This window comes from Hyaena hyaena, unplaced genomic scaffold (genome assembly GCF_003009895.1).
Source record: "Hyaena hyaena isolate Hyena2069 unplaced genomic scaffold, ASM300989v1 scaffold_96, whole genome shotgun sequence".
Taxonomy (NCBI): domain Eukaryota; kingdom Metazoa; phylum Chordata; class Mammalia; order Carnivora; family Hyaenidae; genus Hyaena; species Hyaena hyaena.
The window spans coordinates 3,794,043-3,810,803 of record NW_024080729.1 but is presented as its reverse complement, the minus strand read 5'-3'; the positions used below and the strand labels follow the sequence as shown (position 1 = coordinate 3,810,803).

General features: G+C 48.1%; 1 protein-coding gene across 1 annotated transcript; it reads left to right on the top strand.

Moving 5' to 3' along the window:
* The first annotated feature begins 11,584 nt into the window (after positions 1-11,584).
* On the top strand, positions 11,585-16,513 carry LOC120233820 (probable E3 ubiquitin-protein ligase makorin-1). Its single transcript, XM_039235294.1, has 6 exons — positions 11,585-11,696; positions 13,679-13,782; positions 13,953-14,125; positions 14,211-14,321; positions 16,014-16,158; positions 16,376-16,513. The coding sequence occupies exons 1-6, from the start codon at positions 11,585-11,587 to the stop codon at positions 16,511-16,513; spliced, it is 783 nt and encodes a 260-aa protein (XP_039091225.1).
* Positions 16,514-16,761: the final 248 nt, after the last annotated feature.

Genomic DNA, 16,761 nt, shown 5'->3' with positions numbered 1-16,761 from the left:
TAGTAGTCGCCTGGTCTCCTTTTATTGATGCTCAGGGCAAGTGAATCAACTATTTAGACTAAAGGAGAAGAAAGCAAACTTAAGAGAATTAGAAAATGACTATACTTGTGATAATGCTTTAAAACTTCTGAAATAAGTTCACTTTCTTAAAAAGAAAGAAAGGGGTGCTTGGGTGGCTCAGCCAACGAAGCTCTTGATTTTGGCTGTGTACATGATCTCGTGGTTCCTGGGATCGAGGCCCATGTTAGGGGCTCTTGCCCTGACAGTGTGGAGCCTGCTTGGGATTCTCTCTCTCTTCCTGTCTCTCTGCCCCTCTCCTCTGTCTCCTTCTCTGTCTCAAAAATAAGTAAACATTAAAAAAAAAAAAAAAGTTTAAAAAGAAAATACCTGGAACTTCCAGAAAAAAAAAAAAGAATGAGTTAAAAAAACAACAGGTTAGACACCATCAAAGAGATCATTTTTGCACCTTAAGAAGGACCAATGGAAATACCCCAGAATTTAGTATGGAAAACCAAGATTGAAAATGTCAATAGAGGGGGCACCTGGGTGGCTCAGTGGGTTGAGCTTCTGACTTGGGCTCAGGTCATGATCTCACAGTTCATGCATTCGGGCCCCGCATCGGGCTCTGTGTTGACAGCTCAGAGCCTGGAGCCTGTTTCAGATTCTGTGTCTCCCACTCTCTCTGACCCTCCTCTGCTCACGCGGTCTCTCTCTCTCTCTCAGAAATAAAACATTAAAAAAATTAAAAAGAAAATGTCAATAGAAAAAATAGCAGTACAAATTCTTACATACTGGGGACTGAGCAGAAATTGGTATAGTCCAGTTGAAAAACAACTTGGCAAAACCTAGAAGAGCTGGAGGCCCCCAGGTGGCTTAGTCACTTGAACAGCTGACTTCAGCCCCGGTCATGGTCTCCTGGTTCATGGGTTCGAGCCCGGCGTCGGGCTCTGTGCTGACAGCTCGGAGCCTGGATCCTGCTTTGGATCCTCTGTTCTCCTTCTCCCCCCACCCCCTCAACAACAACGACAACTAGAAAAGCTAAAATGTGCTGAAGACTGTGAGGCATCCAAGAGGCTCCATCCCCCAGAACCCAGGCACTGGTTTCCATGCCCGCTGGGCTCACAGCTGACTTCCTCTTAGGAAAGTGCTCTGGCTGAAAGGAGCTGCCTTACCCCGGATAAGCACATCCCCAGGGGCAGCCCGTAGCCAACACCAGGCTAAGAGGCAAGCTACCCTGAACTAGTTTTTTTTTTTTTTAATGTTTATTTTTGAGAGAAAGAGAGAAAGACAGAGCACGAGCAGGGGAGGGGCAGAGAGAGAGGGAGACACTGAATCCGAAGCAGGCTCCAGGCTCCGAGCTGTCAGCACAGAGCCCGACACATGGCTCGAACTCAGGAATGGCAAGATCATGACCTGAGCTGAAGTTGGACGCTTAACCGACTGAGTCCCCCAGGCGCCCCTACCCTGAACTAGTTGGGGACAGCTTGAAGAATCACCCCCACTCCAGATTTGAGGCTTCTGTTGTAACTACAGTGCAGTTTAACTTCTCTCCTTATCAAATCCTGCTTCCTTCCCATTCCCTACAGCTGTTGTTCCAAAGAGCACTCCCTAGTGAGTGTCCTGCAAGTAAGCGTCCTCATGTATTTACTGGAGAAGCCAACCCGACACACACCCTGGAGTGGGACCCGCTACGTTATACAGAGACTCCTACGCCTTTTCACCGCAGCAATAACAAAAACTTGGAAACAAAATAGGGTTCATCAACAGGAAAACGGATATACTTGATATATTTATACAATGTTTAAAAAAAAAAAAAGAAAGAACTCGGTACGCCTGAGTGTCTCACTCGGTTAAGGGTCCGACTTCTTCGGCTCAGGTCATGATCTCATAGTTCGTGGGTTCGAGCCCAGCGTCAGGCTCTGTGCTGACAGCTCAAGGCCTGGGGCCTGCTTCTGATTCTGTCTCTCTGTCTCTCTGCCCCTCCCCCACTCACTCTCAGACTCTCTCACTCTCAAAAATGAAAGAACTTAAAAAAAATGTTTTTAAAGAACTAGAAGAAACACATGGGGAAAGATTTTTATATAATCTTAAAATGGATAGATAAACCAAAGTATTGTATACATAAAGCTTTCTAATTTTCGGGGCGCCTGGGTGGCTTAGTCTATTAAGTGTCCGACTTTCGCTTAGGTCATGATCTCGCGGTTCGTAGGTTCGAGCCCCGCGTCGGGCTCTGTGCTGACTGCTAGCTCAGAGCCTGGAGCCTGTTTCAGAGTCTGTGACTCCCTCTCTCTCTGACCCTCCCCTGCTCACGCTGTCTCTCTCTCTCTCTCTCTCTCCTAGAAATAAAACATTTTTTAAAAAAAATTAGAAACTTTCTAATTTTCATGCAGTATATACAAAACTTAAAATCTATCAAATAAGAAATGAAAAATCTTACTATATATGCATCTTAAAATTTTCTTCGTGAGGCAAAAACCATAAAACAGTTTAAGTCAACCATGTGAAAAAAGGTGTGAAATAATCAAAGAATTAATTTCCTTAATATATAAAGAACACCTATAAATCAATGAGTAAAAGGTCAACACCCTGTTAGAAAAATAGGCAAAGGAAATGAATAGAGAAAGAAAGGGCTCTGAAACGTATGAAGAGTTACTAGGAGGCGCCTGGCTGGCTCAGTTGGTGGAGTGTATGCCTCTTGATCTCTGGATCGTGAGTTCAAGCCCCATGCTGGGTGTAGAGATTACTTTAAAAACAAACATATGAAAAGATGCTTAATTTGATTCATAGAGAAATCCAAATTCAAACTAAGTGAGATATTGCTTTTTTAAATTACCAAACTAACAAATACTAACAGGTTTGATAGCATTGTGTTGGCAAGGGTATAGAAAAACAGGTACTCTATATTATTGGTAGGAGTATTAATGGACAGACACAGCCTCCAGAGAGGGAAGATTGGCAGCACCTATAAAACATTTTTAAAGTTTTACTTATTTATTTAAAGAAAGAGAGAGAATGGGAGAGGAGCAGAGAGAGAGAGGAGAGAAACCCAAGCAGGCTCCTCGTTGTTAGCTCAGAGCCCTGTGTGGGGCTCAATCCCATGAACCCTGAGATCATGACCTGAGCGGACACCAAGAGTTGATGCTTAACCAATTAAGCTGCCCAAGCAACCCCCCAAATTTTTAAAAATTTTGATCCATTTGCAACAATGTGGATGAAGCTAGGCAAAATAAGTCAGTCAGAGAAAGACAAATACCACACAATCTCACTCATATATGGAATTCAAGAAACAAAGGAACAAAGAGAAAAAAAGAGACAAACCAAGAAGCAGACTCTTAATTATAGAGAAGAAACTGACGGTTACTGGAGGGGAGGGGAGTGGGGAGATGGGTGAAACAGATGATGGGAATTAAGGAGGCCGCTTGTAATGAGTGAGGTACGGAAGTGTTGAATCATTATATTGTACACCTGAAACTAATATGGTATGCTAACTAAATGGAATTAAAATTAAAAAATAATAATTTTGATCCAAAATGGGCTCCATAGCTCAGTGCTTAGAGCAGTGGTCTTATAAATAATTTTGATCAGCAAAAGTAAAAGAAATGTTTAAAATTTCTCCTTTAACTTTTAAAATATGTTTACTTACTTATTTTGAGAGAGAGTGAGCAGGGGAAGGGCAGAGAGAAGGGAGAGAGAGAGAACCTCCAGCAGATTCTGTGCTGTCAGTGGGGCTCGAACCGACGAACTGTGACCTGAGCAGAAATGAGCAGAACATGACCTGAGCAGAAATCAAGAGTCAGATGCTCAACTTTCTGAGCCACCCAGGCACCCCTCTCCTTTAACTTTTAAGTGCATTCCTCTCGTTTGGTCTTTTTAAACTTCTCTTCCACCCAGGGCAGTGCAGGATAGTGGAGAGAGCACAGGCTTTACAGGAGTTAAGGGGGTATCAGATGGGACTTGGAAGTAGAATCGGGGGTGCCTGGGTGGCTCAGGGTTCATGGGTTTGAGCCCCGTGTTGGGTTCACTGCTGTCCGGGCAGAGCCCACTTTGGATCCTCCGTCCCCCTCTCTTTCTGCCCCACCCACTTTCTCTCTCAAAAATAAGTAAACATTTAAAAATTTAAGAAAAGAAGAAAGAAATAGAACCAGAGGGGCGCCTGGCTGGCTCAGTCAGTGAGACATGCAACTCTTGATCTTGGGGTTTGAGTTCAAGCCCCACGTTGGGTGTACGGATTACTTTGAAAAAATGAAAAAATAGAGTTGGAAGGGAAAGACTCTTAAAGCTCATGGTCCCCCTTCCCCTATTTCCCCATCATCAATGGGCCCAGCCCCCCTTTCTCCCCTCTGCAAGCTGTGAACCCACCAGGGCTTTATACTGCCCAAGAGAGAGGCTCCGCTTGGCCGATTTACTATCATCCAGTCCAGGGTGTCCTCATTGGATAAAGCCTTGGGCAAGCCCCCTCCTGTCCACCTCTCATGGGAGCCCTTTCTGAGGCACCTTCTAATTTCTTATGATCAGGATAGCAAACTGGCTTCGATGGAAACAGACCAGACTACGGTGACTTTTTGTAGATAGAACATCTTGGTCCTGGAAGCAGGTCCCCAGAGCCGCTTGGATCTGTCCAGTACCTACCCCTCGGGAACAGACCTCCCTGCACCCCATGCCTGGCTTACACCGTCTCCTGAAGCCTCCAGAGGCTTCCAGCCAACCCTGATTTCTCTACCAACCTGAGCTCCACGTGTGGTTTATGTCGTCCGGAGTCGGGGGAAGCCCCACGTTGGCCTCAGTTATAAACTCCCCTCCCACAAGTGAGTTCCTCAGCCCCAAAACTCCCAGCATCCCAGGGCTTTGGTCCTGGGTCCCAGGTCCTTACATCTCCTCCCAAGTCACCCTGCCTTCCTGGACCCTTAACGTTTTAACCCATTCCCCAGTTTCCTTCAGTGATCACCTAGGGATCCCTGAGGCTCCTCGTGCCCCTCCCCACTCGCATCCTGGAGCCTGGACTGGGCGCCCCCTCCCCAGCCTCCCCACCATCCCGCCTCAGCCCTCCAGCCCACCAGCCCTCCTTCCTGCAGGCCTGAAGCCCCTCCTCCTTTGGGCCCTGCCCGGAGAAGGAGGGATAAAGGGGCACGGGAGCAGGCCTGCTTTATGCTCACTAGTGGCTACAGCTGGAATGGACAGACAGTCAGATGGCAGCGGCCATGGTAGAGAGAGCAGCCCCCACTCCCAGCGGCCATGCAGGTAGGGGTATGGGCCTCAGGGGTACCCAGGGAAGGTGGGAGAAAAGCCTTTGCGGTTCGGCCTGGCCCTTGAAAGCCCAGTCTTTAAGAATTTGGGGTGCATCAGGAAGAGGAGGGGTTTCCTTGCACCCACCCCAGTGTTGGAATGGTCGAGAGATCATTCCCATGCCCTCGTAGTCCAGAGGAGACTGAGACCAGAGAGGAGAAAAGACATACCAAGGCCGCACAGCTGAGTCAGGGCTAACTCAGGGTCTGATCATTTAGAACAGGTTTTCCCCCACTTGCCTTCTTTTCCACCCAGCAAAGGTTTCTCTGCCAAGGAATACCCAGTAGCTCCCTGCGGGTGGGATCCAATGCCCTGGTCACCTCTCTAGCCCCAGAACTTAGCATGAAGCCAGGCGTTCATAAACATGTAAATGGAAACACAGCAGACTGAACATTACACCATTAGAGAGTCATTTTTTGGGGCATGCTCGCTCAAACGTTCATACCTTAGCATAACTTCATTTTACCAATAGTTTGAAGAGATCGGTTCCCCCAGAGAGAACTGAAATCTGGGTAAGGATGGGATGCTTGTAGCCCTTAGGGTCTCAGAGGGAAGTCGTTTTCCCAGGCTAGGAAGAAAGGCAGCTAGGTAGCAAGAGGGAGGCACTGATGTTTACCGAAGATTATCCGTTGTTCCTTCCTGAGCTTTGGGCAGGGCCAGGACGATGGCAGCCTAGACTAAGTTTGGGCCCTCGGGTTTTAAAAACCCCAGTCAGGGGGCACCTTACACTCCTTCGTCCCTCCCCCTGCACCCAGCCCCCCCACAGGGCAGTCCTGATTGCCCAGGCTAACGGCTCAGGGGTCCCTGGGGCTGCCTCCCCAGGCCTGGATTACCTATGGCCTTCTGCTGCTCCCTTCCTCCCTCCTTCTTGGCCTCAGAACTTGACCTGGGACATTTCCCAAAGCAGGCGGCCCTCACCCCCGACAAGTCAATCTTGGTTACTTAGAGAATAATTGGGCTGAATGAGGGCACCTGGGTTACAGGATCCTGGCCCTTTTTCCAAGGCCCAGGCCAGTTACTTTACTTCTCTGAGGCTCAGCTTTCGAAAACAAACAAACCAAAAGAAAATGACTCCTCACTTTTAAGGCTTGTTTTGAGGATTCAGTGAACTAATATGACGTTTCCACAAACAAAAAGGTGTTTCATCGGTGTTTAGAGTGTGGGGGTGGAGGCCTAAACAAATAACAATACAAACAGGTTTAAGCAATGCTGGGTTAAATCCAACAGGTTCCTTTGCGGGGCTTCCCAGGGCCTTTAATACATTCACACACACAGGGGTGCCTGGCTGGCTCAGTCGGTTAAGCATCCGACTTCAATTAACCGACTTCAACTCGGGGCATGATCTCACGGTTAGTGGGTTCGAGCCCCACATCGGGCTCTGTGCTGACAGCGCAGAGCCTGGAGCCTGCTTCAGATTCTGTGTCTCCCTCTCTCCCTGCCCCTTCCCCCTTCCCCCTTACTCTCTGTCTCTCAGAAATAAATAAATGTTAAAAAAAAATTTTTTTAAAATACGTTCACACACAGTAAGCGATATACAACAGGACCCTGAAAAAATCTAGAAGAGCTACTCAAATGGGATTGATCACAAAGCCCCTAGCCCCCCTCTTCTTGCGGCTCATCAAAGGGGCTGAGCCCCCCGTGGACGTGCTTGGAGACCTCTTGTCACTGAGCCTCTCAGAAGGAGTTCGTTGGGTGGCCCCGGTCTCCGCAGTCCTGGAGGTTGGCCTCCCTGGTGCTCTTCAGGGAAAGGCAGAACTTTCCCAGCACCTCTCCCCTTCTGGAGGCTTCCATTGTTGAAGAGGAGACCTGCAAGCCCTTCCTCTGAGGGCTACTGGCTCCTGCTCTAGGATCACCCCCTTTCCGTGGCGATTCTCCTTTCCACCTCTGCCCTCCCCAACCCTGCTGAACTTTGGTTATCACCCACTGGTCTGGTCCCTGCACCCGCCCAGCCTTTTTGTGTTTACTCCCCGAACATTGTAACTGGGAGCAGAAACATAGCAGACTAGGCACCACTCCACACACTTCCTAAGAGAAATTTGGAAAATCGCTTGTCCCTCCACACTTCAAGTTACCTACTGGTTTATGTCATAATATAAATTGTTGCAAAAGATTATCTTCTCTTAAGTATTACAAATAGTCCCACTTTAAAATAAAACAAAATAGGGGCATCTGGGTGGCTCAGTCGGTTAAGTATCCAACTTTAGCTCAGGTCGTGATCTTGTGGTTTATGAGTTCGAGCCCCGCATCAGGCTCTGTGCTGACGGCTCAGAGCCTGGAGCCTGCTTCCAATTCTGTGTCTCCCTCCCTCTCTCTAACCCTCCCCCACTTGCACTCTGTCTCTCTGTCTCTCTCAAAAATAAATAAAAAACATTTTTAAAAACTTAAAAAAATGAAACAATTACTTTAAAAAAATTCAAGAAGAGCTTTTTAAGAGATGTCTTCAGAGAGAAGTTACATCACTAAATCAAATGCGATTTGTCATTTCTGAATCTTTCTTTTCCAAGGCTGGCGCTTCAGGCAAGATTTTGAGGGATGTGTTCCAAGCCCACAAGAACTTGCCCTCAATCTTCCTGCAGCAGCTTCTCATGTTTCCAAGCCAGGCAGTGAGAACGATTATAAGGCACCACAGAGCACTGGGCTGGGGCAGGTTGTCCCTCTGGGTAGAAATTTCAATCCTGCCAGTGAACTTGCTGTGTAGGCAGGCAGCTGACCAAGAAGGCAGGTGAGCGGGGCAGGCGTAAGTCCATTCTTTTCTCCATGTATCCAGTGGCATCGAAATACCAGAGAGATTTGACACATAATGTCATCCATCTAAAAAAAAAAAAAATTCATTTTTTTCCCTTGCATGCCTCCTCCGTTTCACTTCCCCCCCAAAATTTATCCTAACATATTTTTATTCCCAGATTCTGTCTTTTGCTCACCACAATGTTATATATGTTCCTGCAACAAAGATACTTGTGAAACAAAATTAGGTTTTTTCCTCTGGATTTAGTTATCGGTACTACTCAATTGATCAAAACAACCTGAAGAGTTAATTACTAAATAGCAAAAAATTTTCTTCAGAGAATTCTCTCCTGAGGTGGATAGGACAGTTGCTTTTTTTTTTTTCTTCTCCCCAAAGAGCTCATGTATCCATGGATATAAGTATTACTTATTGGTAGAATAAGCCAAAGTTCAACATCAATTTCTTTTAAATTTTTTAAAATGCTTATTTTTGAGAGCGAGAGAGAGAAAAAAACTTGTGGGAATGGGGGAAGGTGGGGAGCGGGTAGCAGAGAGAGAGGGAGACACAGAATCTGAAGCAGGCTCCAGGCTCTGAGCTGTCAACACAGAACCCGATGCGGGGCTTGAACCCACGGACCTCGAGATCATGACCTGAGCCGAAGTCAGACTTAACTGACTGAGCCACCCAGGTGCCCCAACATCAGTTTCTATTTTTAATTTTTGTTAAAGGAAGCACTGTGAAATCTTGTTCACGTAAATAAGTGGATGGGAATGAAAGGTGATTTGTTATGCGGGGGCACTCGATTCTTTGCCTTTCCTCTGAATTAAATGGCAAAAATTACACAATGGCCTATCACCAAAACCTACTGTTTAGTGATCTTTAACATTACAGTCCAGGGCCTCACAATAGCTTCCATGAAAATAACAACCAGTATTATTATTAGAAGTATACTGTTATATAATAATATAATAACCACCACTGTGGTCACGATTGCACGGTTACACTACCACCTTCTCAAAGGCCTTCTGACCACCCTCTTGAGTCCCCACCTTGCCAACCATTTCTTTCTGTCTAGCCCTTTCCGCGGTCTGCATGGACGGAGTGGGTGGAGGCAAATAGTTTGTGTGGGGTTGAACTCTCCCTTTGTTTTAAAGGTGGATAGTTCGTTTGCTGAGGATTTTTTTTTTTGCATTAATTTTGATCTTTAAAATATTTCTTTTATTGGTGAGGTGTTTGTTTGTTTTGGCGCCCCCTGAGATGCTCCGTGTGAGGGGAGTGTCCCAACGCCCCTCCTGCTAGTCTTGACCCTGGTGCCTAGGTTCTCTGCTCTGTCACCGCAGCAGGAGCGCCGCAGGCAGGTTCTCATCCAGGGGCTCCCCACCACTGTTGTAGATGCAGGACCGCGTGCCCCACTATCCAGAACCCTCACCCACAAGTCCTGTGGCTTGTCTTCCCTCCCTCGGCCTGCTTCTCTGCCGGGACCGGTCACCATTGGACACTCTTGAGGGAGTGGTGCTGACCAGTCTATGGCAGACCCTTAGCTCGGGACTAGAATAAGGCCTCTGTCCCCATCCCTGATGCCCTGGCCACCTCAGGTGTGGCCTCATTTGCTCTCCAGGCAAGGAAGCACATGACAAGAGAGGACCACTGTCCCAGAGCCCTGGCCCCGGGCCTGAGCCTGTAGTAGATTAATAAATCCACTCCAACCCAGCCTCCTCCTTCCTTTCTCCATCTCCAACCTTGACCCTCAAAACTCCCTGTAGTTAGTGATGATGAGGAAGACGGCAGCTATTATTTATTGAAGACTTGCTATGGGCCAGGTGTCTCACGTATATTAGCTCATTTACATTTGACATCACCTTGGGAAATAGGTACTAATATTATCCCCATTTTACAGATGAAGGAACTGAGGCACCTCCAAGACGTAGCTGTATCAGGCAGAGCAGGCTATGTAATTTGTGGGCCCCCATTCAAAATCAACATCACGGCCCTTGTTAAAAAATGTAATCATTTCAGGTGGGCAACAGCAGGTCATTAAAGCAAGCGTGGGGCCCCTGTGTGACTGCACATGTCCACGCCGTGAAGCTGGCCCTAGTACCAGAGTTTGAACCAGAGTTCTGACTCCAGAACCCACAAGACTCTACTTGGAGAACAGAATAGTAATCACTGTGATTAACTGAGCATTCACTCAGTGTGTCGTGCAAACTGTTAAAAAAAAAAAAAAAAACACACACACACAAACTCTTGCAGGGCGTCTGGGTGGCTCAGTTGGTTAAGGGTCTGACTTCAGGTCATGATCGTACAGTTCATGGGTTCAAGCCCCATTTTGGGTTCAGTGCTGACAGCTTAGAGCCTGGAGCCTGCTTCACGTTCTGTGTCTCTGCCTCTCTCTGCCCCTCCCCCACTCACACTAGGTCTCTCTCTCTTAAAAATAAACAAACATTTAAAAAAATTTTTTAAACCCTCGCAACAACTCTGAGGTAACAAAGCATTGTTAACCTTCTTTTTTTTTAATGTTTGTTTATTTTGAAAGAGAGAGAGAGGGTGTGTGTGTGTGTGTGTAAGCACTGGAGAGGCAGAGAGAGAATCCCAAGCAGCTTCCCCTCTGTCAACACAGGGCTCAATCTCATGAACTGTGAAATCACTACCTGAGCTGAAATCAAGAGTCAGATGCTTAACTGACAAAGCTACCCAGGTGCCCCATGAACCTTAAGAGTGAGAAAACCAAGGGGTGATTGGGGGGCTGTTAGTTAAGCATCTGACTTCAGCTCAAGTCATGATCTCCTGTTTCGTGGGTTCGAGCCCCACATTGGGCTCAGTGCTGACAGCTCAGAGCCTGAGGCCTGCTTCGGGTTCTGTATCTCCCTCTCTCTCTTTGTCCCTCCCCCACTCACACTCTCTCTCTCTCTGTCTCTCAAAAAATGAGTAAGTGTTTTAAAAATTAAAAAAAAAAAAAAAAGAGTGAGGAAACCAAGCTTTAAGAGAGTTTGAGGTATCCACCCAGGGCTCCCCAGAGGGGCAGGATTTGAACACAGGACCCACTCCAGAGCCTGTGTTCAGCTATCCTGCAGCCTTTCTCTCTAAGGATCACAAAGGCAGGAACTGAAACGGGGGGCTGAGCATGACTCAGACAATCTCTTAGGACATTTGCCCGAGGGGCCTGTCGCTGGGGGTTGAGCTGCTACTTCGCTCAAGACAGGAAGGCGTCCCAGGTCTGCAGATACTTCCAGCGAGGCTTCTGTCTCCATGGGGATCAGTGCAGGTAAGCAGCCCTTGTCCTTGAACGGGGAGTAGGGTGGGGGGCACAGGAAGGTCATCCCTTCCTGGACTGCGCATCTTCCCAAAGCCCCTTCTCCCCTCTCCGTTCCAAGTTCTAGGCTGAGCTGGCCCCGAGCCCTGGCGGGTCTGTCTGCGTCTCCTTACTCTTCTCTTTCCCTCTGCAGCTATCGGCACCCTCAGCCCCCTGGCCACCTGGAATGGGGCCGGCGCCATTCGGAGCCACGTGTCACCCTGCCAAGACCCCGGCTGGGGCTGACCCGCAGGGGCTCCGAGCCTGCCTACCTGCCATCTGGGGCTATGGGCTGGGACTGGCCGGGGCCCTGCTGGGGCACGGAGCCTGGCTTGGTGGGGTTGGCCGGCAAGGCCGAGGAGGTTGGTGGCAGTTCCTGGAAGTCCCTGTCACCATCATGTGAGTCATCAGGTGGGCCCACGTGGGGTCTGAGACCAGGCTTCCTGTGCGGTCTCTGAGCAAGGTTTATATCTCCTTTTACCTTTTTCCCGCCTCAAGATCCCCAGCTAGAGGGAAACTTTCCTCCAGCTCTGTTGTCTGTGTTCTAGAAACAGAATGTCATGGTGCCTGTGGAGTCAAACCACCTAGTTTCAAATGCCAGCTCTGCCACTTAGTGGCTGTGTGATTTTGGATAAGTCGCTTAACCTCTCTGGACCTCTGGGTCCTCAGTGATAACAGTTCCTGCCTCACGGGGTCCTGTGAGAGTACAGTGAGTTCATAAATGTGATGTGCTTAGCACACATTACGCAGCACAGAATAAACACGAAACGTTAGTTATTTTTCAAATGCTTGACCTAATTCAGTGCTGTCCAGCGGAAACACAAGTCACCTATATATAATTTTTTAACAGCTTTAGTGAGATATAATTCACAAATTCTCCAAAAACGTGCCCTGAAGGGGCACCTGTGTGGCTCATTGGTTAAGCGATGTTCTAGACATATAATGTTCTAGACATTCATATAAACAGAATCCCACCATACAACCCTTCGTGCCTGGCTCCTTGGACGTAGCATCACATTTTCTAGGTTCATCCATTGTTGTAGCACGGATCAGTACTTCATTCTTTTTTATGGCTGAATACTATTCTGTTATATGAAAATACTGCCCTTTATTTTATTAATTCATCAGTTGATGGACCTTTGGGTTGTTTTGTTTTTTGGCTTTTACGAATAATGTTGCTGTAAGCAGGCACGTATGGATGTGGATTTGTGTGGATGTGCGTTTCATTTCTTGGGTATATACGTACGAGTAGAATTGGAGTAGAATTGCTGGATTGTGTGCTAACTCCATGTTTAATATTTTGAGAAAGTGCCCAGCTGTTTCCAAAGTGGTTGCAATTCACCTATGCAATTTACATTTTTTATTTAAAATTGTTTTTTCAATGTTTGTTTATTTTGAGATAGAGGGAGAGATAGAGAGAGAGAGAGAGAGGATCCCAAGCAGAATCTATCAGCACAGACCTTGATGCAGGGCTCAAATTCACGAACCCGTGAAATCATGACCTGAGCTGAAATCAAGAGTCGGAATGCCTAACTGACTGAGCCATCCAGGTGCCCTGCAATTTACATTTTTCTAGGAGCCACATTAAAAAAGTAAAAAGCAACAGATGAAATTTATGTTTAATACTCTATTTAGCCCAATATATCAAAAATTATATACCCAAAATCATCCCAACATGTAATCAATATAAAAAGTTATTAATGGAATATTTTAGAGTCTTTTCTGGTACTGAGCTTCAAAATCTCAGTTCACACTAGCTGCATTTCAGGTGCTCCATAACCTACATGTGGCCAGCGGCTGCTGTGTTAGACAGCAGAGTTATAAATGGTTGTATTAGAGACTTACACTCCTTTTTTTTTTTCTTTTTTCTATAATTTATTTATTTTTAATTTATTTCTAGGAGAGAGAGAGAGACAGCGTGAGCAGGGGAAGGTCAGAGAGAGAGGGAGATACAGACTCTGAAACAGGCTCCAGGCTCTGAGCCGGCAGTCAGCACAGAGCCCAATGTGGGGCCCGAACCCACGAACCGCGAGATCATGACCTAAGCGAAAGTCGGACGCTCAACCGACTAAGCCACCCAGGCGCCCCTAATTCATTTATTTTTTATAATTTACATCCAAGTTAGTTAGCACATGGTGCAACGGTGACTTCAGGAGTAGCTTCCTTAAGCCCCTTACCCTTTTAGCCCATTCTCCCTCCCACAACCCCTCCAGCACCCCTCTGTTCTCTATATTTAAGTGTTAGAGACTTACACTTCTGACCGGATTCAAGCTACTTGGGGGCAGGACCTTGTGAGCCCATAGAGCCCTGTGTGCAGTGGACACTCAGTAGATGCTGCACGAATGAGTAAATGAATGAACGGATCCAGTTTTCTCCAACAGCTGCTGAAGACGATCACAGCTACCCCCGGGAGCCTCAGCTTAAGTCAGACCCTGTCCGGGAGCTCACGGCCCCGCTTCAGAGCCTGGACCTGGAGCTGCAGCAGGTAGCAGGGGAGGGGCAGGGCAGAGGATGCCAATGCTGGACCCCTGAGATGCCCAGGCCAGCTGGAGGAGGGCTCTGGTCTCCAGGCTGTATTTGGGACGGCGGTGTATATGTGTGTGTCAGGGGTGGGGGGTGGACATGGATGTGCCCCGACCCTGTGTGTGGCTGCAGAGGGAGCAAGACAGTCGGGACATCGTGTGTGGCATCTGCATGGACAAGGTGTGGGACAAGCCAGAGGCCGAGCGGATCTTCGGCATCCTGCCCAACTGCACCCACGCCCACTGCCTGGGCTGCCTGCGCACCTGGCGGAAAAGCCAGCACAACTTCCCGCTGGCCGTTATCAAGTCAGTGGCAGCGGGGAGCCGACAGGGAGGGAGGGAAACCCCTCAGAGAAGTGAGGGCTGGTGACTATTCTCCCCCCTTCGGCAGGGCCTGTCCCCAGTGCCGGGTCCATTCCAGCTACATCATTCCCCACAAGTTCTGGGTGAGCAAGGGGGCTGAGAAGGAGCAACTCATCAGGAACTTCAAGGCTCGGACCAGGTGAGGCTGGCCCAGGGACCGAGACCCAGGTTAGGGAAGGGGGAGGATGGTCTCTGCTCCGTTCCGGCCCAGCCTTGGATCCCAGCCTTCCCCCAAATCCTAGAAGTTCAGAGTGATTGAGGTGGCAGACGAGGATGTGAGCAACAACTTCAGAAAGCCCAGGAAATGATGATGAGTGACCAAGACAACAGCAGCAGATCAAGCCCACGTTTCTCCTCCAGCCTGGCTCAAGGTCAATGCAGGGCACCTCTGGTTTTCTCAGCGCCATGAGAAACCCTGCTTGGCTTTTACTTCTGATTTTTTTTTTTTTTTTTTAAACAAGAAGGTGAATGGATATGAATGTTGTTTGTGTAGATCATCTTTTACAATGTGAGGTCTCTGAGAAAGAGACCAAAAGGCAGCCCACGGAGACAGGGAAAAGGTCAGGAGGTTTTACTCTCTTGTGGAGGGTGGGCACATATCCAGATCTGGAATTAACTACAATTCCAGGTTCTTAATTTCACCTTCCTGAAGGGTTTATTGTATGCCACCTATGCAAAGTCTATTTGGATAAAGGGTGGGATAAAAAAAGATCTTGTCTCTACTTGTGAGACATTCCACCTTCTTGCGAAGGCACCTGGATTTTGCTGGGAACTGTTAAGAGCTGGATCAACAAAGTGGGGAAAAGCTCTTGGGTGAGTCTCACAGAGGAAGAAGTATTTGAGCTGTGTGTCGGAAGAGAAGTAGGGGGCTCCTTGAGAGGAGAAAAATGAGAGCGCTCCAGGCAGAGACAGGTCAAAGTGGGGAGATACTGGCATCTGCGGTTCCGGTCGGGAGTCATTAGAAATCGTCTAAGCCAGAAGGGAGCACCCAGGCCCAGATAGGAGAGGAGACGATGTAGGTGAAGGGCTTATTACATATGACAGACTTTGCACATTATAAACTCTGCAAAGTAAGGCGCCTTACGATCCTCACGCTGCAGAAGAAGAAACTGAGGCATGATCTGTATGACTCAAGTGAGAAAGGGATTTGAAGGCAGGCATTCCAACTCCTGGTGCATACTGGAAGGCATGGGGGTGGGCACTGAGAGGAAGTGGCCAACCGACCATGAGGATAGAAGGAAGATTTAAGATGCCTAATATTTGCAGCATAGGAGACCCCAGGACTGTCACTGTCACATGAGGGCGAAAAAAGGGAAGCCGATGGGGATGTAGATAGGTTGCGTGTGGGGTTTTTGTAGGCTATCCGGGTGGAAGGGGTCCTGATGCCACGTTTGGGTAAATAGGAGGAGGAAGAAAAAGGGCATCAATTTCATTTCATTAGCCAGCAATTGCCCAGTCATAAGCCCAGTCCTCAGAACTGTTCTAACTTGTTTACAGAGACACATTTTAGGATTATCTCTTTTGGTGGTATTGTTGAAACTTCGTTCAAAGAAGGAAAAGAGATGCCCAGGGTCACTGCGAGCCCCAATGGACTTTGTGAGGCTCTGAGTAAAGGTACCCACCTTAGGACACTTGACTGCCATCTGCCGGAATGTAGTTGTAATAACTGTAAAATCTACACTGTCTATGATGCCAGTGGTGGCTGCGTACAAGTAGTGCCTTTGTGCTGTTTGCGACCTGCCCAGCCTTACACGTCAGCCTTGAGAGCTCCTTGTTCCTGGTGCAACAGGGCTTGAAGGCAATGGTCTTCTCTCCTTCTGTCCTCTCCTAGCCAGATCCGATGTCGGTTCTTCGTGCAGGGGAATGGCCGCTGCCCCTTCAAGTCTGATTGTATTTATCTGCACCAGCTACCGGATAAAGCCCTGTCCTCTGATTCTCCCTGGACTGAGAGTATGCAGCTGACCTCTGGGAGTGAGGTGGTAACAGCAGGAATATGGGACAGGGAGGCTACTTGTCCTGTTTATAACAAATATCTGATAAATGTAAGACATATACATGATGTCCATGAGGATAATGGTGCCTGCTTGGATGGGGCAACCTACCCAACCTTATGGGTCAGCCTTGATTTTCTTGTACTTGGGGCAAGTGGGTTGAAGCTGATGGGTTTTCATTGATTTCATTCTCTACTCCCAGGTGCCGGGCCCAACAGGGTACCCAGGGGGCATCGAGCCGAAGGACGAAGCATTCCTCGTGGACTGTGCCCTGGCCATGGCCTTCTGGGGTTCAGAACTCTTACCGGATCCCAATAATTCCTGCCTTGGCCTGTTGTGACCAGGATCAACATGTGGGGGACGGGGTCGAGGGGCACGCTGTTGCTAGGTGGTAGGTCTTTTCCCTTTCTGGACTTGATGGGGGGGGGGGTGAAAGTGGCAAGCCCTCCATGCCCCAGGAGGCTAGTACTGACACAGCAAGGGGAAGAGGGGGAGGGCTCTCGGCAGAGAGGAAGTGTTCACTCTCTTGCCAGGGACTTGGTTTTTAACGTTGCTTTTTGTAGGATTCTGGATGAAACTAATAAAATG